The sequence below is a fragment of the Callorhinus ursinus genome, unplaced genomic scaffold (genome assembly GCF_003265705.2).
Source record: "Callorhinus ursinus isolate GAN/ISIS: 27379988/994484 unplaced genomic scaffold, GSC_fseal_2.0 scaffold94, whole genome shotgun sequence".
In the NCBI taxonomy this organism is placed as follows: Eukaryota; Metazoa; Chordata; class Mammalia; order Carnivora; family Otariidae; genus Callorhinus; species Callorhinus ursinus.
In genome coordinates, this window is record NW_027397156.1 from 1,280,941 (window position 1) to 1,305,264 (window position 24,324).

General features: G+C 48.1%; 1 protein-coding gene across 1 annotated transcript in view; it reads right to left on the reverse strand.

Annotated features, from left to right (window-relative positions):
- The window catches only part of ANO2 (anoctamin 2), a 379,342-nt gene that overhangs the window by 327,689 nt on the left and 27,329 nt on the right, over positions 1 to 24,324 (reverse strand). Inside the window, exon 3 of the mRNA XM_073888754.1 lies at positions 23,659 to 23,985. Coding sequence (XP_073744855.1) covers positions 23,659 to 23,985 — 327 coding nt within the window. The remainder of the gene's footprint in view (positions 1 to 23,658; positions 23,986 to 24,324) is intronic.

Sequence of the window (24,324 nt, forward strand, 5' to 3'; positions counted from 1 at the left end):
GCCTTTTGCGGCTGCAGAGCTCATTCCTCTAGCAGGATAGCAGCTCTAGCTGCTGGCAGCCTCACCGTTACTGCACAGGCCAGAGGAGAACGTGCTTCCAGTTGGTCACACTGGAACAGCATCGGGCAACAGAACAAGACCCTGCCGTAAACCCACCGGGACCCCTCGGAGGAGGGCCCTCCACCCACAGCCCAAGGCGAGAGGTGCACATGTCAGAACAGATCAATGGACTGCTCCGTCTTCATAAAAACCTAAACTGAAGTTAATTATTTTTGAGCAGCTCTAACTTCTAGGATTTTCCCCAAGGCACTCCATAATGTTTTATTTCTTTTAATCTCATCTCAGCCAAGGGATTTCCACTGTCCTTGCTCAGCTTATTAAATAATAAACCACTGGGTACTTCACATTATTAAAATGAAGTAACTTGACTTATATTCTACTCTGGATAAGAAGTTTTCCCATGTTTATTAAAGAATAGACTAGATCAGTGGTTCTCAAAATGTGGTTCTGGGACAAGCAGCATCAGCAGCCTTTGGGAACTTATTAGGAACACAAATTCTCAGGCCCTGAGACTAACTGAATCAGAAGCCCTCAGGGTGGGGGCCAGAAAGCTGTGCTTTAAACAAGCCTTCCTAGAGTCTCAGTTCTAGTTAAGATGGCATAAGCACACTCCCTGCTTCTTTTCTTCTGAATAGAGCTATTAAACCTAAACAGAAGGTATGGAGCAGCTATCTGAGAATTCTGAAAAGTGAACAGTAGTAGTCAGACTGAGGAAGAAGAAGGGAATTTAAACTAATACCAAACTGGTGTCTTTCTCCTTCAGTATCCCCCCAACTTAGACTTGAGGTGGTCCAAAAGCCAGATGTCAGTATCATCAGCATCACAAAGAGCCCCAAGAGAAGCCCTCTAGTTTTGACTTGAGAGATAAAAAAGGACTCTCTTAACACTCAGAGAGAAAGGAAGCAAACCCCCATTGTTTTTCTTTTCTCCATTCTTTCGCACCCTAGCCCACAGGCCCCTAAAAGCCCCTAAAAGGAATGCTCTGCTCTAAACAGAGGAGCTGTGCCCTTAAGAAGTTGGAGCAAATCCTTGTTGCTGTTTCTCTCTCTGTGTCCTCCTACCAGTTGACCTCAGATACAGGTGCAATTGTAGGAAGTATGTGGCAGAGGAGGGTAAGCAAATTCCAAGGTTTCTGGAAAAAAGGTGACAAAAGGGATCCTGGCAAACTGGAAGGTACAGAAAGATCATGGAGAGAGAGGAGCACAGCAAAGTGACCCCATAAACTGTTCATGAGCTCCTTCACTTACTTCTGGCCTCCACATGCACACATTTGACCCTAAATAGCATGCTACATACTCTAAAGACTAAACTACATCGTAGACCCTGCCCATGTCCCAAACTGGCCACTTGGTAGCATCTGCAGAAGAGAACCAAATAGCACAACGCTTTGAAAATCAAACTGACCTTGAAACCACAGCCCACAGAGGACTGTTCAGAACTTGCAGCCCAAACCTAACTAGATCAATTGCCTGTTAAAACACAAATAGGATTTAAACAAGACCCAGAGACTCGTAATATTGAAAACATCCAGGATACAATCAAAAATTATTTCGCATACAAGGAACCAGGAAATGCCTTTATGGGAACGACAATGGATGCCAACTCCAAGTTAACAAAGATACTGAATATCTGACAAACACTTTAAAGTATCTATTATAAAAATGCCTCAAGAAGGGACTCTTGAAACACTTGAAATACATAGATAGAAACACTCTTGAAATACATAGGTAGAAAATTTCAGGAAAAAAAAAAGAGGCTATAAAATGAACTTGATAGAAATTTCAGGAAAAAAATAGAATAACTGAAATCACAAGCTCACTGATGGGCTTGATAGCAGAATGGGGGTGACAGAAGGAAGAGAGTCCTTCAAAAAATCAATAGGAATTATCCAATCTGAATAACAGAGGGGAAATAATGATTGAAAACAACAAACAGAACCTCAGAGATCTGTGGGACATTACCAAAATGATCCAACATTCATGCCACAAAACCTTCAGGAAGACAAAAGAGTTCAGTACAGGGGAAAAAAATTCAATATAATAACTGAAAACTTCCTCCTAAATTTGGTGAAAGATGTAAACGTACAGATTCAAGAAGCCCATTGAATCCCAAATAGGTAAACCCAAAGAAATCCATACCCAGACATGTAATCAAACTGTTAACAAAACTAAAGACAAAGAAAAAAAACCACCAGAGATAAACAGGAAACAATGATGTGAATGAGTACAGATTTCTCATCAGGAAACAGAAGGCCCAGAAGACAGAAGAATAACATCTTGCAAGTGTGAAAAGAAAAGAATCATCAACCCGGAATTCTATATCCTATGAAAATATCATTCATGAATGAAGGTTAAAATAAAGCCTTCTCAGATGAAGGAAAACTAAGATAATTTATTGCCAACACACTAGCTGTAAAAGCACTTGTAAAGGAAATTCTTCAGACAGAAGGCAGAAATGACACCAAAAGGAAACTTAGAACATTACGAATGAAGAAACAGCCACAAAAATGGTAAATATCTGAGTGAATGAAATATACCACTCTTCTCTTCTTGATTTTTAAAAAATGTGTTTAGTAGTTAAAAATAAAAATGATAATGTTTCTGATCGGTTTTTCAATTTATGTAACTGTATTACATAAGAAAACAATGAGACAAAGCAGGAAGGGTAAAGGGACTTATGAGATGATAAGGTTTCTACACTCCCCTTGAAGTGGTAAAATACTGCTTCTGAGTAGACAGTGAAAACATAAACATATCTACTGTAATCCCTCAAGCAACCATGAATAAAACCATACAAAGAAACATATTCCTAAGGTGCCTGAGCGGCTCACTTGGTTAAGCGTTCGACTCTTGATTTCAGCTCAGGTCATGATCTCAGGATCGTGAGATCAAGCCCCATGTTGGGCTCTGTATTCAGCACGGAGTCTTCTTGTCCCCTCTCCCTCTGCCCCTCCTCTCTTTCTCAAATAAATAATAAATCTTTTTTTTTTAAATCCTGGGTTAAAATAATAATTTAGTAAGTGAACTACTGAGAAAAAAACTCTGATAGAGATGATCCATGATTTCAAGCTCTAAAGAAAATTCTAAGTGGAGATATAAATTTAGGAGCTCTCTTACCATGAAGATGGCAGCAGAAATGTTGGAAATAAATCATCTTGGGAGTAACTGTAAAATGAGAGAAGGGAGCCTAGAAACAAGACTCAAAGCAGCCCAACATTTAAAATAATAACCCAGCAGAATAACTCAGCCAGGAAGACTTAGAGGAGGTGGTCAGAGAAGTAGGAGGGAAATCAGGAGAGCGTGGCATCAGGTTAGATGGTGTTTCAAACAGGAAGGAATGGTCAGCTGTGCTGGATGTTGCTATAAGGGTAGGGAAGTTGAGAACTAAAATATCTCTGTTAGGTTTTAGCACCAACCAGACAGCAATGCTCATCTCTACAAGGGCATTTGGGGCAGAGTGGTGGGAATGGAAGGCAGACTAAAGGAGCTTGCCTAAGATAAAAAATGGAAATAGTTAAAAAAAAAAAAAAAAACTTTGAAAGTCTATGAGATACTTAATATAAAGTGCAGTGATTAAAATAATGAGTTATTAGAGCAAAGGTGGTCAGACAGACCCAAAGAATAAAATAGAGAATCCAGAAGCAGCCCCACACACATGTTTAATGACATGGAACACTGCAGAGCCATAGAGAAGGATGATTCTTTCAATAAATGCTGTTGGGGCAATCAGGCATCCACGTGGGGGAAAAAATTAATCTCAAATCACACCATGCCACACATGCAAGAAAAAAATCAATTCTATGCGGACTGTAGTCCAAATGTGAAGTGTTAATCAATAAAGTTCTGGGAGATAACATTAAAGAAGATATTCATTACTTGTACCATATAGGGGATGATTTCTTAAACAGAGCACAAAAAGCACTAATCATAAGAAAAAAATCGATAGATTGGACTAGAATAAAGTTAAGAACCTCTCTCCACCAAAAGACACAAAGAGTGAAAGGAAAACCACAGACTGGAAAAAAGATATTTAGAAAACAGATACTCAGTACAAGACCTGTACCAAGAATACATGAAGAACTCCTTCAAATCAATGAGGAAAGGGCAGACAACACATCTTTTAAAAAGGTCAAAAGGCATGAAGAAGCACTTCACAAAAGAGGATATCCAAATGGCTGGGGGAAAAAAACAATACATATGAAAAAGTTTTCATCTCATTAGCCATCAGAGAATGAAGATTAAAACCACACTGAGATACCACTACAGATGTCACCAGAATGGCTAACATTAAAATGACTGACAATACCAACTGTTGTCAAGTATGTGGAGAAACTGGAACTCTAATACACTGCTCATGGAGAGTATAAATTGATACAAAAACTTCGGAAACTGGTCAGTTGTGTCTACTAAAGCTAAGCAAACATACATATACCATATGACATAGCACTTCCCCCCCAAAGTATATACCCATCAGAAGTGCTTCACCAAAATATTTGCAAAAAAAAAAAAACAGTCAAAGCCATGAACAGACATTTCTGCAAAGAAGACATCCAAATGGCCAACAGAAAAAGTGCTCAATATCACTCAGCATCAGGGAAATACAAATCAAAACCTCAATGAGATACCACCTCACACCAGTCAGAATGGCTAAAATTAACAAGTCAGGAAGCGACAGATGTCGGCGAGGATGCAGAGAAAGGGGAACCCTCCTGCACTGTTGGTGGGAATGCAAGCTGGTGCAGCCACTCTGGAAAACAGTATGGACGTTCCTCAAAAAGTTGAAAATAGAGCTACCGTACAACCCAGCAATTGCACTACTGGGTATTTACCCCAAAGACACAAATATAGTGATCTGAAGGGGCACCTGCACCCCAATGTTTATAGCAGCTATGTCCACAATAGCCAAACTATGGAAAGAGCCTAGATGTCCATCAACAGATGAATGGATAAAGAAAATGTGATACACACATACACACACACAATGGAATATTATGCAGCCATCAAAAAAATGAAATCTTGCCATTTGCAACAACATGGATGGAACTAGAGGGTATTATGCTAAGCGAAATAAGTCAATCAGAGAAAAACAAATATCATATGATCTCACGGATATGTGGAATTTGAGAAACAAGACAGAGGATCATAGGGGAAGGGAGGGAAAAATGAAACAAGGTGAAACCAGAGAGGGAGACAAACCATAAGAGACTCTTAACCTCAGGAAACAAACTGAGGGTTGCCAGAGTGGAGGCGGATGGGAGGGATGGGGTGGCTGGGTGATGGACATTGGGGAGGGTATGTGCTATGGTGAGTGCTGTGAATTGTGTAAGACTAATGAATCACAGACCTGTACCCCTGAAACAAATAATATATTATATGTTAATAAAAAGAAAGAAAAAAAAGTTGATAGATCCCCGTGATAAGATATTCAATTAATAGACCATCACAATGATTGAGATAATTTTAAATGTTCTTTAATTCAATCCCAACAATGGCCTACCTCTATATGATAGAAAAAAAAAATTTTTTTTTATTCTTCAGTGATGAAAAAAAAAAAAAATTGAAGTTGACTGAAAAAAAGAAAAAGAACAGTCAAAGCGACACTATTCATAGCCTAAAGCAGGAAACAACCCTAACATCCACTGACAGTAGAATGAATAAGTAAATTGTGGTACACTCAAACAATAAAATAAATACCTTTATAGCAATGAATAAACCACCACTATACACAATATAGATGAATCTCACACACATAATGTTTAACAACAACAACAACAACAGCCAGGAACTAAGTATATACTGAGTGATTCCATTTATTCTGAATGATTCAGAAATAGGCAATACTCATGCATGAAGCTAGTAGGATATTATGACCTTTGAACAGGGGCCCATGATCAGGCAGAAGCCCAACGGGGCTTTTGGAGGGCTGGAAATATTCTATTTCTTTTTCTTTTTTTTGTTCTAAGATTTTATTTATTTATTCATGAAAGACAGACAGAGAGAGAGAGGAAGAGGGAGAAGTAGGCTCCCAAGGAGCAGGGAGCCCGACTCGGGACTCGATCCCAGGACCCCGGGACCACAACCCAAGCCGAAGGCAGACGCCCAACCATCTGAGCCACCCAGGCGCCCTGGAAATATTCTATTTCTTCATCTGGGTGGCAGTTACACACATGTATCCACTTGGTTACACACTTACACTTTATACACTTATGCTTTTCTGATATATGTTACACTTCAACGGGAAGTTTAAGCCTGGCTATGAAGAGGCAGAGTGAGCAGGTCATAACTGAGGGGTAACAGAGTTGAAAGAGGGGTTCCTAAAGGCAAAAAAAAAAGGGGGTGGGGGGATGTAAAACCAAGCTGCAGCCAAAAAGCTGGCTGTCTCTAAGGTGGGAGAGACCCTCCCTGCTGTCTGCCTGAGCTGGGGTTCTGCGTTCAGCCCAGCAAGTGCCCAGGCATGGTAGATGCACAGTAGACTAATGAGAACAACCCCTCTGGATGGTGCTTCCAGCTCAGAGGCCAGCAAATACCGCTTTAATAGTCATCCCTGATCACAGCTCAGAGGACTACAGACTTCATGTTATTAGGAATTCTAACAACTCAGCCAAATAGCCAAATCGCATGACTTCCATCTTCAGAGGAAACAGATGCATGTCATAGGTTCGCAGCTATCCCGCAAAATCACATGGTCCCTCAAAGACTAGGGATTCCAAGATCCTTAGTCAGGAAGGGCCACAGACGCCAGGGGACCCTGCTGGCAGCACAGTGGCCTGGAAAGTGCAGGGCTCTCAAACGGAGCTCCATCTCCAAAAACCTCAGTTTCCATAAAATTGGAAAACTTTCACAACAGCTTGAAGAGAGTATGAGTCCGGTGTGTACTCAGGTGACCACAAATGCTTGGCCCCTTTCTCCTCCCCCTTCCCTCAGGGAGCAGAAGGTTTTCAGAAGAGAGACAGCCCTGTCTTGCGAGGAGTTCCCACAAACCAGGGATGCAAAGGTCTCTAGGAGTCCAGACGCACGTTCTTAAGACCACGCGACCTCCTGGCGCAATACATGCCAGTCCGCAGGACGGCGCATCCCTTTCCCTTTGCTGCGCTCATCCAGCCCATCCACACAGGTTTCTGTGTTTCTACGTGGTTTGGGTGTGTTCGCTTTTCCTAGATGGCTGGGGGGTGGGGGGGACACAGCAGCACAAATGTGTGTGTTTGTGTTTCAAGCTGCAGCTGTTTATTTCCCCAGATGAAATTTAAAATCACTCCAAATTCATCAGCATCTTCTAAGGAAGCCTCCTAAAGAGCATCACGTTCAAAACTCAGAAGCTGTGCTGGGATAGGGAGAAAGAGAACCAGGGCGGGGGGGGGGGGGGGGGGGGGGGGGGGGGGGCAGGATGCACGAGGAGTTCTGTCATTAAGGCTTCCCCCTGCCACTCGGGTTGTGCCACGCTCTGGCTCTTGGGAGCAGCATCCGACTCCCCCGCATTCACGCCCCTGGACCTCAACTTAATCAAGGTCAACCAAGAGCCCCAGGAGGCTAGAGAGGTACCACCGTGGCACCCGACTTCGCCTTCTAGCTCTGGGTCAAGGGGAAGCATGAGGAAAGAACAGCAGGGGGAAGACAGGCTTGTTTGGACAGGCATCTGTTGCTGAGCGTCTCCTAGTCTCGAGAGACTTTAACTTTCCACCCCTAATACTCAGCACCCATCGAGAGGGCAGGGGACCATTTATAAAGCTTGTGGGAATTGCAGAAAGTTACCAAACTTCCATGGGCCTCCATGTGTAAAATGAGATGAGCATTAAAGACTCTCAAAGGTCCCTTGCAACTCTGACGTTCTGAGTCATCGGGGCTTACGATAAAATAAAAGAGGAAAAACTAAAATGAAATAAAACCTTCCTTTTCCAAAAGAAGAAAAAACAGGGGGAGCATTTGCTCTCCCTCTGCATTTAACTTGTGTGGCCCTGCCATCCTGGCCCGGCCCCCTCCCTGGACAGGAAATGGCCCCAACCCCCTTCACTGGCCGGGTGGCTTCATCTGTGGAGTATTTAATTAGAATTGGTGATGGCTGTTCGGACAGAGCCAAGGCCAAGAGGGCAGGAAGGCATCCCCTTGTTCTCGGCTCAGGAGACTACGAGAAAGCCGAACAGCTGGGACAGGTTTCCACGTAGGTCGTCCCCCTACTGGCAGCATTTGATGGCTTTCTGTGCTCATCAGTTCAGATGTCCTCCTGGGGAAGGCCTTAACTTCAGAGGGGTGGGGCCCCTCTCAGCAGGAGAACAGGCTCTCCCCGTCCTGCTCGCTCCATTCGGTCTGCACACCGCCCAGCAAGCGGAGGCTGCAAAAGGGACCTGGAGATGTTAGCAGACCCAGGCAGGAAGTAACAACAAGCAGATTCAACCTGGAAAAATGTGGCCATTGCATCTGGGGATAAATAATCTGAAACACAAATACTCAGGTGGGAGGGAGATGCCTGGAACAGGAAGCGGCCAGACAGCATTTGGACAGGAGCTTGCAATGTGATCTAGTGACAAAGAAATTGCTGGGGGATTCACGAGCTGGATGCACGGAGGTGATATCCCAACAAGAACAAGGAAGGAACAGGGGCGGGGCCGCAACAGCTGTTCTTGGCCTCTCTAGAGGTGGACCAAGGGCTTGCGATGGCAGCAAGAGAGGTTCAAGTCAGACTCTAGAAAGAACCTTGTCACTACGAAGCATAGGGACATATTATGTGAAGTGATGGAGAAGTCTCTGGGAAGATGTTTGAAGGACACGGGGCACAGGAAGCCTGCAGAATAAGATGACCTGCAGACGTCTCATGCAGCCCACCAAGGAGAATGTGACTCTGCAGAAAACACTAAGCTGGCCTGTTTATCGATGCCACGGGAGACAGAAATGGAGGAACCCAAACCAGCCACAAACACTGAAATGCAAGATCTGGGAAAAGTCACATGACTCTCCTGAGTCTGAAACGATGCTGGAAAAAGAGCCCCAATCTGCAAATTGCCAGACTCCCTCCTCCTCAGGCCCATAAAGAAGATATTTTCCAGTCCTCCCACTGGCTCCATTGCCTAGGACATGGGAGCTCAAAATGAGGCTCTGGAGACAAATCCCCAGGTACATGAGACCCAGCGGGGCCAATCAAATGCATGCCATCTGATCTGCTCCTTTACCAACAGGTGGTTGCCCTGGAGGGAGTTAGGTTAGACCCCAAGAAGAACTTCCCTCTTGAGTTTTCCAATACCGCACCAGCAAACAAGAGAGCCGGTTTATACTCCCTCTTCCTCCTGCAGGTTCATAGGCCAGAATGTGCTTAGAGTTGAACAGAATAGCATTTCCCACCAAAGCACGGGGAAAAAGGTACGGGAGTGCCTCCCTTCAAACAAATATGAGATGTGACAGTCCAGGTTTAGAAAGCAGATCAATGACACTGATTATTCACTTTGAAAAGGGACTTACTGTAACAAGTGACATGAAAACACTTCAGGCCCAATGAGGATTTTAAAATCCGGAATTCAGTGTAACGGGCGAGACTGCCAGCTCAAACCAAGACACAAAGATTGAAGACCTAGGGAGGCAAAGGTGTCTCTGATTCCAGGCAAGTGACCAGTCAGCCTGGTAAGGTATTTGAGAGAGCTTCCCAGAGACCCCAGAAAGAAGAAAAGAAAAAAAAAAGCCTTCTAAAGAGGGGCTCCCCAGGGCATGTGACAACAGGTAGGTGTCACAATCTGCTGCTGGTCCATGAAGCCAGACCAGGAGGGAGATGGGCATCACTTGGATGGGAGACCGCACCTCATTTATAGACAGGTCAGCCTAGAGGCCAGAAAAAGACAAAAGTGCTTTAGAGATCTCCGGATCTGAGATTAAGGAACTAGAATAGCAACCAAAACTGAATCACTTATGTCCTGGACCAATATTAAGTATCCACCATGTGTCAGATGTTTCCTCGAAACAATTCAAAGAGATCCACTGAGAAAACTGAAGGGACAGGAGATGTCATACGATTCACCCAAGCTTAGACATCACCTGGTGGCTGAGCTGGGATTCAGATTCAGTCTGGCGTTCCAGCCTCACTTACATCAAAACCTTCTCCTTCAGGAAACCTTCCGGCCCTGTTCCCCTTGGTTCCAATCGTCACAGCAGAACAGTTAGGATGTGTACCTATGTACATATGCAGACAAGGTCTGGGCAGCTGGCAATTACCCAAACCAGTTAAGATGAGGGGCGGCGTGGGTAAGCCACAGCTCTTTGGTCCTGGAGGGCATGCCACTCTGCATTTGAGGGAGGAAGACCTCAGCGTATCTGTCCGATTCAGCTTGGCTTAGGCTAGGATTAATGGCTGAATTAGCTTCCATTTCCTGAGCATCGTAACAGCAGGAGGGAATGACCCAGAACGCAGGAGGCCATGAGCAGATTAACCACTCCCCCTCCATAAGTAGCCACACATGGAATAACCCTGCACGTGTACAGGGATCATCATGCATGACCCTGAAGGACCGTCTGTCTTCTGTTTCCTTCATTAAACACTGACCCGCTCCTCCAGATGTACTGACCACGTCCTCAACCCAGATCAGAGGAGAAGCCTTTGCACTTAAGGGCATTCCATCCCAAATGTCGCCTGGCTGTTACAGCATTAGGCTCTAAGGTAAGCGGCTTATGACAGCTGGGGGAAAGGCAGGAGGGAGGCCTGTGTGGGGCCATGGTTCTTGGAAAAAGAAAGAGCCAGTATGGTGTGATTTCCAGAGCCCTGCTCCACCTGCTGGTGCCCAAAAGCCTGAAGCTTTGATCCCCATTAAAGTACAGATGCTACAAAGCAGGGTGACGTGAAGGGTCTGAAGGAAAGACCCAAGAGTCCACACAGAGGATGTGGAGCGATGGGAAAACCAGACGGGGAGAAGCCACACAGAAGGAACGCTGAGCACGCTCAAGACCAACGCCACCTGGCCCCCCATACCCACTTTGCTGCCTGAAGGCAAGAAAAGGTAGTACACACACCTGGGGATCATCCCAGCCCTGCTCTCCAGGGGAGCTGACCTTCCACCCTGGCTCACTGCCCTCCCTACTGGGGTCCCAAGCAGCTTCGGACCTGTGCGCTCTCCAGTTCTTGCCGTGTCCCCCCTGCTTCCTGGGCAACCCTGCTGCCTCTCGTCCCTGCCTGCTGGCTCCACACCCATCTAATGGTCTCAGGGCCCATCCTGAGCGGATTGATTCTTGCCACAAACACAAAGTACAAACCTTGTAATTAAAAGTTATCTGTGGGGTGCAACAATTCCCCAACCCATGACCTCGCACAGAGATAGGAGGGAAGACAGGTGTGCACCACAGGGAACAAAGAGGTAAGCAGAGAATATTCTCAAGTTCAGAGGCTGCTTTCTCCTCTCCTGAACCTACTTTAACTGCTGGCAAGCCCAATGGTGAGAATAAGGCTATCCCTTCCCCACACCAGGTTCAGGTGACAGAAGCATTATCCCTGGAGAGATGGGACACCACAGTGGCTGAGAGCTCAGACTCAGGGTCTGTCTGAATCCCTTCCTGACACCAGTGGATTGACCCTGACCAAGTTGGGTAACCTCAGCTCTTATCTACAAGAGGGACAGTAGTAATAAATACTTCAGAGGGTTGTTATCAGAATTGAATGAGTTACTGGATGTACTGAGCACAGTAGAAATAACTGTGGCCATTCCTAGGAACTTGGAAAGCAGCAGTAAGATGCTCAGGGAGGGAAGGGTCCAGATTCCCATGGTAGGAGGGAGAGAACAGGTACCCCCCGCCCCCGCAACACCGGGACTACTAGGGATGGAGGAAAGTAGGGTCCCAATGCCAGAGGGCCCTTCGGGGCACAGCCATGGGTCACCCGGACCCGTGAAAATGGTGTCTGCGTCTTTTTCTGGGGGACTGAATAATCCCACCACAGAGACCAGCCTTGCATAAACGCAACCGCCACTAAGTGCTTCACCATAGTGGTCTTTGGGGCCGGGGGTCTGCCCACCAGTGCAGAGCTAGACAGTGCTGACAGAAAGAAGAAGGGGAAGCAGCTAGAGAGGACGGAAGATGGAATGACACAACAGGACAGCTGACAACCCCTAGGGCACCAGACTCCCCTTAGTGCTGGACCTGAGGGCAGCCTGTAAGAGCTCAGGCCCAGCCTGCAGTTCTCCTGACTGCCCAGCTCTCCCTCCCCCAACCTCTCCCCTTCCTCCCCCTCCCCCCCACCCCTCCCACCCCTCAACCTGGTCTTTGCGCCCCTCAGCCTTCTCCTCAGGGTAAGCGGCTCTGAGGGGAAGCAGCTTATGTGGTATTCTCTTCCCTGGTTGGAGAAGGAGGTGAGGGAACCAAGAAGGAGAAGGAAGAACGGGAGAGGGCTCATGAGGAGCCGCGAAGGGACAGGTTCCAGGTGGCTGTGAGAGGCCCACCTCTGGAAAGCCTTCCCTGCCAAGCCCAACTCTTACAGATCTCTCCCTCCCCTTGACGCTACAGTATACTGTCTTTGCTACAAATTATGCTTTGAATCAATTCAACAAACACAGTTGAGTATTTACTATGTGCCAGAAGAAGTACGAAGTACGAAGAAATAAAGCAGAAAACACAATCCCTGTTCTCGAAGTCTGCAGTCTATCCAGGGACAAGTGAAGCTCATAGGGTATACTAAGCGCTTCTGTGATGTTGCCCAAGTTCGGAACAAGGAGCATCAGATAACAGACAGATACAACAGTGTATCAAACAGCATGTTTAGGGGCGCCCAGGGGGCTCAGTCAGTTAAGCCTCTGACTCTTGGTTTCGGCTCAGGTCATGATCTCAGGGTCGTGAGATGGAGCCCCATGTTGGGCTCTGCGCTCAGCAGGGAGTCTGCTTGAAGATTCTCTCCCTCTGCCCCTCCCCCCACTCACATGTGCACATGCATGCACTGTCTCTCTCTCTAAAATAAATAAATCTTTTTTTTTAAATAGCATTTTTAAATAGTTCAAAAGTTAACCCCTTTCCAATTATCCTGCAAAGATAAAGTCTCCGTTAGATGCCAATATACCTTTAACCTCTCTGACACTAGCGAAGCCTCCTTTCTCAAGCAAGAGGGAGCAGGCCCTCCAGCCTGAGATCTTCTGCAGCCAGCCATGTCCAGCCAGGAATTAATAAGGTTATTTTGTTTCTGGTGTGGTTTATTTTTGCATTATTCTCTATTTGTTGGCCAGTGATAACGGTTCTCCATTTATAACAATATATTTCCTTTTAAGATGAATTTAAACTTAAAAAGTGAGCCAATTTAGCAAAAATATTCAATAAATAACAGTATAGATAGTAAATGGCAATCCTGAAAATCCTGCAACAGGTAAGCAGTGGTATTCAAAAATCACCATCATGGTATTCAGAAAACTGAAATGGTGAGACTTTCTGACCCAGAAAAGAAGCAGTCAGTACACGTGCCCTCATGAGTCTATCTCATCTCCCAGCTAGACAGTAAACTCCCTGCACCTCCTCCTCCCTTTGGGGGTGCCTAATCCACAGAATAGGCATTTTCATTCATTCAGAACATAGAGGGGGGATTCAACTCAGCTCACAGGGCGGTTAAAAAATTGGAAAATTAAAGCAAAGCATGGACAGGTGGGAGAGCCAACTCAGGCCCAATGGCAAAGAAAACCCAAGGCAAAGAGGAAACCCCACACCATTCCTATAAAGAACTGTGAAAACAAGGACACTTCATTTTCTGAAGTTTATGAAGTATTTTCAACAGTGGAAGGTGCTGGCTACAGGCCTCAGATAAGAAAACCGACCCAGCATGGCTGACAAACTTGCACAAAAGCACATGGCAGTGAATCCTGCTCGTTGCCCTCTACACACGAAGTTCTTCCCACTACATTCTGCTGCTGGGCAAGTCCACTACATTCTGCTGCTGGGCAAGTCCAGGGGACCTGCAGGAAGTAACTCCTACCAATAGCCACTGGTTTTCTAAAACGCACCACTAGCAGAGCTGGAACTCCCAGACCTTGCTCACAGACCATGGCGTGAGCTGGTCCGAATGCACCCCCTCCAACCGCATGGTGCACGGTGAGAACAGTACATAGCAACACACACAACGTGTAACGAGGGGTGGGTGGTGTGTGCAGGGAGCCAGCAGCAAACCCACACAAGTTCTTAGGGCCCCGGGGCTTCAGCTCCAAACCCTTTGGGGTTCCTCCGTCTGCACTTGACAAAGAAAACACAACAGAACAGCATGCCCATCAAATTCCACTCCTTATGACTTCCTGTTCCTTAAAAAGGTGCTAAAACGCCACAGGCCCTCTCTGCAGCCTGGGAAGCCTCGACCCTCCAAGGGCCTGTGCATGAGCTAAGTGTAAGTTCCCTGGGCTGGACGAGTTCAGAGAGTAGGGGGAAACACAGCTTTAGCTACGACATTCACAGCCAGAAATACTCTACCGTTTGACACCTGACAGCAATGGATGGATCCCCGAGTGGAAACTCAACAAGATAATTATAAGAATGCTGGTGGGCACCCGGCCCCCTGGACTGCTGAGCTGGACACAGAGTCTGGCTGCTATCCATGGTGGGCTGGTCTGCAGCAGATGAGACCCCCAAACCTGCGATGTTCAACGGATGGTGAACACATTCTGGAAGCCATCAGAACCCACCCAGGGCTTCCTGGGAGCCATCACGCCATAAATGGCAATCTCCATGAATCCTGCTGGGGAGATTCACAACACTCTTGCCTTAGCTGAGCTCCAGGTCAAGAGGGATGGGGTCTCCACAGGGCACTGTCCACTTCAGAAGACGGTGACACGGCTAAACAATGCTGCCAGCTCTTCTTCCTTTTGCTTCCAAAGTACTGTCAGTCTGTCCTCCTCACGGTCATGGTGCACAGAACAGGGAAGGCTGAGAACACCTCAGGGCCACTATAGCTTTTGTTTGTGGCCTGAAGGAAACATGAGCACTATCTCCCCTGGGGGAGAGCCATCACCCCACTCAGACTCACAAATCCACTCGCCCTCTGTTCATCCAGAACAAAGGTCAGCCTTCTTAGCAGAATGATCCCCAGGTGCCATACACTCACAACTGCCCAAGCAGGCACGGGCCCTGAAAACCACAAGAGCTCCTAGAACACCTCCAGGTCATCATGTTTTTGCAGAACTCTTTACAAAGTCCTTCGAATACCAGCATGCTTAATCCCAACATTCAAACAAAGACAAATTTTAGTGGAAGATCTCACAGGATAGACAACAGAAAACCACAACCAAAATTAAGTTGCAAAACTAAATATGACTGGCCAATTCTAAGTTTTCCCATTAGTATTCTTGTACTTCTCATCCATTTCCTTTGCCTTCAGCAAGTACTTCCTGGCAGACCAGCCTCCAAAGGTTTAAGGAAAAAAAACCATTTTGGGGGGGGAGAGGAGGGGCAGAGGGAGAGAGAGAGAATCTTAAGCAGGTTCCACAGCCAGCACAGAGCCCAACGTGGGGCTGGATCTCACGACCCTGAGATCATGACCTGAGCCAAAATCAAGAGTAGACGCAACCGACTGAGCCATCCAGGCGCCCCTAAGAGCAATTTTAAATTGAGAAAATTATCTTTATCACTGCAATTTTCCAGTTAAATGAGAAAACAGTATCAAGTTTTATTGTAGCACTGACAACATCAGTGTAAGTCACAGGAAGCTAGGACTCTCAAGTACACAGTCCGAGAATCCCTGATGATGTCCAAGCTTCTCCTTTTCCAGATGGGGTAGTCAAGGTCCAGAAAGCAGCCAGTGGGTGGCAGAACAGGACCTAGAACCCAGGTCTCAGCCCAACCCTCTTTCCTCTCCGTGTCCTTCTTGGGGTCAAGCATATCATGGACTAAAGCCCATGCTTCTGGATGCAATTAGCCAGGCAGGCCCAAAGTAGCAGGGGCAGCAGCGTGTACGGGCTCAGCTGATGTAACAAGTGTGCTCAGTTGGCACGCCCCTCAAATTAGGCCCCTGCCTCAGGACACCTCAGGAACCTTCTCTGAGCCAGCCAGACTCCAAGGAGTAGCCAGTGGGCGTCCCCATGGGATCTCCCTTTCCCCAGCAGCCAGGCGGGACCACTACTCACTGCCTGAGGCTTCTCCTAAGTCTTAGGGGTTATGTGCAGGGATTCATGATCTTTTCGGGGCCCTGGAGCACAAAGACAGTCAGCTGAAATCTATAGACCTCTTCTTAGAATATTTTTAGATGTGTAAAATAATTATACAGAATAAGGAGGAACTAAGTATATAGAAATACGGTTACTAAAATATTTAAACTCGTGATCTAGTCATATACTTGCGGCCTTAATCAATACATTAAAGAGCAAGACCTGGCAGCATATCTCAAAATTGTCTTAATTTCAAAGTAATGATGAGTATCCATGCTTTTGGAGATCTGTGCAACAACTATATAATCCAATATGAATCTATGTGATTTCTATCGGCAACAAACTCACAGGAACTCATAGTAATGTAGGTTTGCGCCCATATCCTTAGGTGAAGTAACTGCTAAGTTCCAGTTAAATGTTGGTGAAAATAAAGCACAATTTTCTACCATCCAAACTTATAAATTCTGCCGCTGAATTCTATTCACAGAACCCCCAAGGTTTTAAGAGCTCCTGTACGCTGCTTCATAGCCCCAGGGTCATCAGATAGGAGGTATTGAGGCACCCCGATGAGCTGACCTGGAGTGACAGAGAGATCCTGTCTTCAGTGAGGAGACGCTTCAGGCTGAAGCAGCCTCAGGCCCATCCTCATCACCTACCAAGCACCAGATATGACTCCCGGGTGTCTCCAGATCTCAAAGGCTCAAAGACCCTGCCACATACAACACCCGCTTGAGCTAAACCTTCTAACCAGCACAGCATCCCCCAGCGGCTCAGTGTGCAGAGAGTGAATCCTGCCCAGAGACCTGGTAAGAGTAGAAGACTCAGCCTGCTCACTTCTGCCAGGACCCGAGCATCCGCGGCAGGCAGGGGGACGGTGATCCAGCTAAGAGCTTCCAGGCAGAGGCAGGACTGGGAGTCCCGTCACTCTCCCAGTATGCTCTCTTACTGCACCTTTAGGATCAACTTTAGGTGACTATCTGAAGTCAGGTCAGCATCCCCTAATAGACTACGAGGTCCCTGAAGGCAAGGACCACATCTTAGTCACACCTGTCATCAGCTCCCAGGGTGTGGCACCTGCAAATGTTCAGTCAAGATCTGCTAAATGAGGGCACCTGGGTGGCTCAGTCGGTTAAGCATCTGCCTTCAGCTTGGGTTATGATCCCAGGGTCCTGGGATGGAACTCCACAATGGGCTCCTTGCTCAGTGGGGAGTCTGCTTCTCCCTCTCCCTCTGCCCCTCCCCCTGCTCCTTCTCTCTGCCTTGCTCACTCTGTCAAATAAATAAATAAAATCTTAAAAATAAAAAAAGATCTGCTCAATGAGAGGCAGGAGAGGGCAGCAGAAACAGAGCCCAGCAGGTCTCCCCCAGAGCTGATCCCTTGAGTGTCTTTACAGCTGAGGTGACTGCCCAGCTGAGGTGAAAGCCCGCAAAAACCTCGAACTTACCAGCTGACAACTGGAAAAGGGCCTTCTCTCTCGACGTGTCTCTCTCAGACACCAAAACCTCTAGCACTGCCCTGAAGGGGAATGATTAGCAGGACAGAGACAAACTATCCCCTGACCCTCTCTTCACCAAATGCAGGGATTGATGCCAATAGCCTTGGAAAGCATAAGGGATACTCAAAATACTTAACAACCAGCACGGCATATTACAGGAGAACAGGCACCAGCCACGGAGCCTGGTGCAATGGGACCAGGAGCACCTGTCGGACCTCGGCTGTGCAAGAAGATAGGAACTCAGCTACAAGGACAACGGACCGAATAGAAGGAAGCTCGCCCTCTTGACTTGCTTGTAGCACAGACTTTCCATCACCAAGATTTCATTTACTTAAGACATCAACTAGCTACATGGGCTTGTACAAGCCACATTCTCTCAACCATAGACCCTGCTCTCTGACAGAAGTGAAAGAAATGATCCAAAGCCCTCCCAGTTCTAATATCCCATGGTTGCATTTTCTCATACCTCACCAGCTGCACCTGGTAACAGAAAACCAGCAGGACAGACGGCCAGCTCCTATGGTGCCCAGGCGGGGGGGCCCTCAGCCAGGCCAGGCACCTTGCCCTCTGCTCTGTAGGGTGGGACACTCCTTCCAGCCCCTTTTGAGGAACCCTAGAGAGCTGTAGAAGCCCTGGCCAATAGATGAAAGACCCCAGGCATGAAGGACCTGAGAGGGAGCCACACCCCAGCGGCAGAAAGCCTCGGCCTCCTTCCACGAGACCTGCTGCCCGACCTCTTTCACAACCCAGACACTGCTCATCTCCAGGTGGGGGTCTGTGTAGACAAAATGCCACCCCTGGACAGTCGTTTTAAGAGAACAGGGGGAGCAGCTGCAAGATCCAGCCCGGCTCCTCACCGGCCTGACAAGGCGTTTTAGTTAGGTTTCCTATGACAAGGGGACAAGAGTCGCTCTGACCACCTCAGTGGGGATGCCATTAGCATCGAGCGAGGATACTGAGTGTTAACTTTTTAAACTCCTTGGACGAGGAAAAACGTCCCCAGTTTGGGGGGGGGAGCTTGACTTCCTCCCTTCTCTCTGTACCCCCGCCCAGGCTGCAGAGAGGCCTCCCCAGGGAAGGGAGGTCCAGCCAGCCCCGCGGAGGCTCTGCCCTGCTCAGCTGTGCAGTCCCAGGGGCAGGGGTTGCCGGGGCTGCCTTTGTTGTGTCCCTTGCAGGTGCCTCGGGGGCAGGAAAGAGAGGCAGGTGAGAAGCCGAAGGCTCCCGCCTATGGCGTCAGGGTGGGGCACGCGGGACAGGGACACAGGCAAAGCCGGGGGAGATCAGCCTGTTTTCCTCAGCCATTAGCACGAGCCAAGTCGTCAGCAGTGCGCGAGCTCCCGCGCTCGTGAGCACACAGCAGCCACCGCCGAGACCCGGCATGCACCGGGGCGTCGTTACATCCACATTTGCCTCTTCCCCTGTGTTCCCTGGAGCCTCTCCTAAGAATCCCAGGGAAGGAGGAATAGGAAGGTGCTCTCAAGGGCTTGGCTGTCAGCCCTGGTATGACAAAGACCCCAGAAGCTCAGACGGAGTTCAAATCCCAGCTGGATCACTTTGTAGACATCCCTGTGATGGAGACGCTAGCCTCTCTCACCTCCTTAGAGACATGAGGGTAACAGGCACCTGACAGGGGTTCACGAGATTAACTGATGGATCACAAATCCACGTTAGCAGGTGCACAAAAGGCAATCAGGAAAGTTGGTTTCCTCCCCTAAAACCACAGATTAATGATAGAGAGCAATTTCCCAAAGTCGCCCCAGCTACATCCAGAGGCCTGGGAGGACACATGATCCTACCAGCTGCTGAATCAGATGTATAAAAGCCCTTATGAAAAGGAAGTGGGAACAGGCCGTGATGACAAAGGTCAAGAAACAATGGCCTCTGGTTTTAAGAAAATGAGAAGACATTTGGCCCACATTTTTTTCCCCTAAATGAGCCCCCGTGGGAGATCATGATGTCCTATATACCTCAGATGTCCCCTAGCCTCTTTCTCTGGCTCAGTATAGTAATTTGGGTTGAGATTCCAGATGTCCAGCGCTACAGGGTAAATAGTCAGGTGTCGGGGCCATCCTGTGGCTTGTGGGAAGGTCTCCTCTCTGCAGAGAGGGAAGGGATTTGGTCAGTCCTGGGCTCCCACCTGATACCAAGTCAGAGAGGGGAGCGCTGCCTCCTGAATAAAGCTATGGGTCCCTGGCACCTCCCAGCTGGCACTCTGCCCCTTCCATGCCTGCCTCTGCCCAAAGCCGCCCAGGGACCTGCTGGAGATGCCAGATCATGCTGAATAAAGGAAGCTTCTGCTATCGGTTCTCTGGTGCCCTAATCCCGGGAAAGCTAGCCCAGGGCAAGGGGGCCCCCAGCCCCCCCGTCAATGCCCTCTCCTCCATTCCCAGTTTGGAAGGTCCAACTGCCCACACAGATGAAATTGTGGGCCATGCCTGCTGGAATTTCAGGGCCTGCGAGTTGGGAAGAAGGCCTTTACACTCCAAGTCCACACATGCCCCGGGCCCACCACGTGCACTGCACTGCGCCTGGCTCTGGGATCCCCCTGGTGCCCCTCGTTCATCTGAGTCTGTGCCTCTGTCCTTCCGACTGTCTGGGTCAGGGCAGGGGGCTTGGGAGAGGTTGGGAGGAGGTGTGCCACAGAAGGCCTTGCTCAGCCCACCCGCTCCACAACCCCATCTGGTGGTGGGTGAGTGGGTGCCTGAGGTGGGTGAGTCCCTCGAATGCTCACATTCGCCTCCCACTCAGCAGCGATGCCCATCTCCAGACAGGTCGCCCTCATGTGTCCAAATTGGCAGTGAGGAGGCAGGTGTCTCTACCACCCACAGGCCCACAGGCATCTCCAGCGATGTCTTTAAATGAAATTGTAATTGAATGGCTACACATAAGAAAACATATATGCAAACTGTCATTTAGTCATCTGATAAATACTAAATGGCCTTTAAAATATGAACATGGACAATGTAATACATGGAACTATGCCCACTGAATGAAAAAGTGAAAGACCAAATAGAAGGTATGCACCCATCATCATCCTGTGTCAAGCACACTCAGATAGCAACCAGGGTCGGAAATGATTCCTATGAGATTCAATCAGTTAGGATTTGATGGATGCAAAGTTCTTTTGATCTGTAAGGCTACATGAATAATTTTTAATGGGTCTCTGATAGAAACCCATTTCCTCTCCGTTTATCTGAAAATCAAATTGAAACCAGAGCCTAAAAGACGGTGTAGTCCAGCAGGGCAGGGACAGCAGAGCAGGTGGGGACAACTACACCTGCCCTCCATGCAGCCAAGCGGCGGCCTCACTCCTGTGAGGTGTCAGCTGCGGGCTTTTGCTCAAGGCAGAGACCAAGCATCCTGACACAGATAAGAGTTGTGCCGGCCCCAACAGGCCCCCAGAAGAGCTGCTCGGGCCCTCAGAGGCTCCAGCTGATGAATCGCCAGCCAGTGTTTAGCACCAACAGGAGGCTGGGGTAGGGGGTAAGCCAGAGACGATCCAGGACTGCTGGCCCAGAAGGAGGGGACAATTCCTACTCCATCTTGTTGGGGTGGCACACACTTGGAGGCAACGTGGGTGCCCAACATCCTTAGGGAAGTGACCAGGTAACCGCAGTGGCTGCAAAGCACTCATCCATTAGGAAAAATGGGTTAGATGCACATGCAGAACGCGAGTGGGCTCAAAATACAGGGCTGAGGGGCGCCTGGGTGGCTCAATTGGTTAAGCGACTGCCTTCAGCTCAGGTCATGATTCCGGGGTCCTGGGATCAAGTCCCTGCATCGGGCTCCCTGCTCAGCGGGGAGCCTGCTTCTCCCTCTCCCTCTGCCTGCCACTCCCCCTGCTTGTGCTCACTCTCTCTGTCAAATGAATGAATAAAGTCTCAAAAAAAAAAAAAAAGAGAGTTGCCAGGACAGTTACCTTTGAATTTCAGATCAGCAACAAACAATTTTTTTAAGGATCTAAGTAGGTCCCAAATATTTCATGGGACATACGTCTGCTAAAAAGTTATTTGCTGTTAATCTGAAATTTAAATGTAACTAGGTATCTTGAATTTGCTAAATCTGGCAACTCTAAACAATAATAATAGCAGTGACAGGCACTGTTACTGTTCTAAGTGTTTAACTCACTTGTCTTGTTTTCATCTTCAAACAACCCAATGAAGAATGTATTGCTATCCTCTTTACACAAACATGGAAACTTTGACTCCAAAGGAGCAAGTCATTCACCCAAGATTGTGAGGCTAGTTGATGCCAGACCCAGGATGTGAACATCTGTCTCTGGGCTCCAGAGTCCACCCTCCTGAGCATGATGCTGTTTCCCAACTGAGGAGCTGAACAAGGCCCAGGCCTCCGCTCCCTGACACCCAGAGACAGGTGTGGGGACTGAGCCTCCCACAGTAGTAGTGCCAAGAGCTCCTTGTCTGGTCCTCAAAACAAACCACTACCTCAAGAAACCTTCCCACCAGACTCCAGTTTGAGGCACCAAGTAAGCTCTGGGTTTCAAAAAGTGAAAATCAAGGGAGCAAGGGAGCCCCAATTAGTCTTCAAAGAGCACAATGTCCCTACATTGGTGGAAAGAATGAAAGAAGCAACTCCAAGGTTGAGGGTCTGGATAAGCAGTACAGGTCAGTAGGACAAGGGTCTGAGCCAAGCCACATGCCAACCTTCCTGGGGTGAGAGAAATGGATGAATGACCCGAGGGTCCCTTCCAGTTTGGGGACAGTATTAACTTGAATCTTAGAAAACAGATGAGAATGGCACCACACCCCTCAGCATGACTCTATTTAAAATAATCTTAATGAGCATTTATTGAGCACCTACTACATATTACACATTGTGCTAGATGTTTTCATTGCCCCAACTATTGAGGGGCCTGTAAAACTACAGCCCAGCAGGGCATTTAACTATTTTGCAGATGAGGAACGTGAGATTCAGGGAGATCACTTATTTATTCAACTAACACTTGCTAAGCGCCTAATACACTACTTTATTCTTCAGACTCTGTCCTAGGTGCTGGGGATATAGAAGTGAACCAAACAAGACCCCTGCCTTCATGAAGCTGCTTGGTGCAGAGCTGAAAAGTCAAATCTGTCATGTTGTTTCAGGTAGCAATGCTAAGTGTGATGAAGGAAAGTAAAGCATGGTCAAGGAACAGAGTGAAGGGGCGGGAGTACTATAGTGAGGGTGGTCAGGAAGATGTCTGGAAAGAGATGACATTTAGCCAGAGGTCTGAAGTCAGGGAATAAGCATGCACAGGTCTGGGGAAGGGTGCCCAAGGCAGCAGGGACAACCAGTGCAAAGGCCCGGAGGTAAGGGTGACCAACACACAACCAAGATAAGGCCAATGGGCTGGAGCAGGTGTGGGGGGGTAGGAGGGGTAGAAGATGAGTATGGAAGGGATGGTTAGGGCAGGTCATCTTTAAAGGATCACTGTGATATGAAGAAATGGATCGATGGACGAATGAATGGATGGAAGGATGGACAGATGGATACGGAGATAAATGGATTTCCATGGATTCCCTTAAGCTGCTACTGACCAGTGGTGAGAACATATATCGCTCATAAGTTGATAAAACATGTCCAATGTTCAGTTTCCAATGAATCACCTCCCTCAGAGGGCCCCAGGCAAGCACATTCCTTAGTGAAGTATATCCCCTACAGAGGAATGTGATCCAAAGTTCAACAGGCAATCTGGGTCTTCATCTCAAGGAAACCTTTGAAGAAGGCCACGGGATGGGGTCTTTGAGCACCAGCAAGAAATGACTTCCCTCCAATCTCTAATCAGGCTGACATCCACAGAACAGATTGGCACATCCCTACACCACCACTACCTGGGATCCCCTAGGCAGAGGCACCAGCTATACCAAGACTCTTCCTCAAGTCTTTGAACAAGAAAATCTGTTTGCCCACCAGATTAAAAAAAATGCCACCTGCCAGAAAAAAGCCAATGCTCCCTGCAGATGACACCGATCACCAGGGGCCCAAACTTGCAGGGCCATCCCATCCCACGGCCCTTTGCCACCTGCCTAACCTCACCTCCAAGTCCTTCTCAAGCTCCAGCCCAGCCTCCATCAGGTTGTGCTCAAACTCCTCCCGTTGCTCCTTCTTCTCCTCCTCCAGGGCATCGAGTGGCCCCAGCTCAATGTCACCGTGGCCCCCGGCATGAGGTTCCTTGCCTGTCTCCCCATTGGAGACAATCGCCAGCGACGGGCCAGGGGAGCCCAGGCCAGGATGCACCCCACGTTTCCGGTAATGGTAGGCGAGCACATAGTCGACCTTCCTCTGGTTATCGTGGAAGTGCATGCGGCTCAGACGGGCCTCCGAGGACACTGGCTCATTGGCATCCAGGTAATTGTTGATGACCTGGAGAGAGAACAGGACAGGGACAAGCGAGGTCCGGTGAGGAAGAGCGAGCGACGGAGGAGGCTGACCTTGTGCTCTGGGCCCGGGGAGGTGGACTAGGAAGCCCCTCAGGCCCAGAGGCCCCAGCTCCCCCAGTAAAAGGACAGAGTGGTCTACGTTCTGCTGCCACACCCAGCATACACAGCCCTCCACCCACCTGTCCACAGCCCAGCCACCAGTGCCCTCAGACCCGCTCTGGCAACCATGCACACACGGACGCTTGCACACACGGACTGAACACGCAGCAGCAAAGCCCTGTACGTCCGCACGTGCCTGCACACCAGAGCCACCAGAGCACAC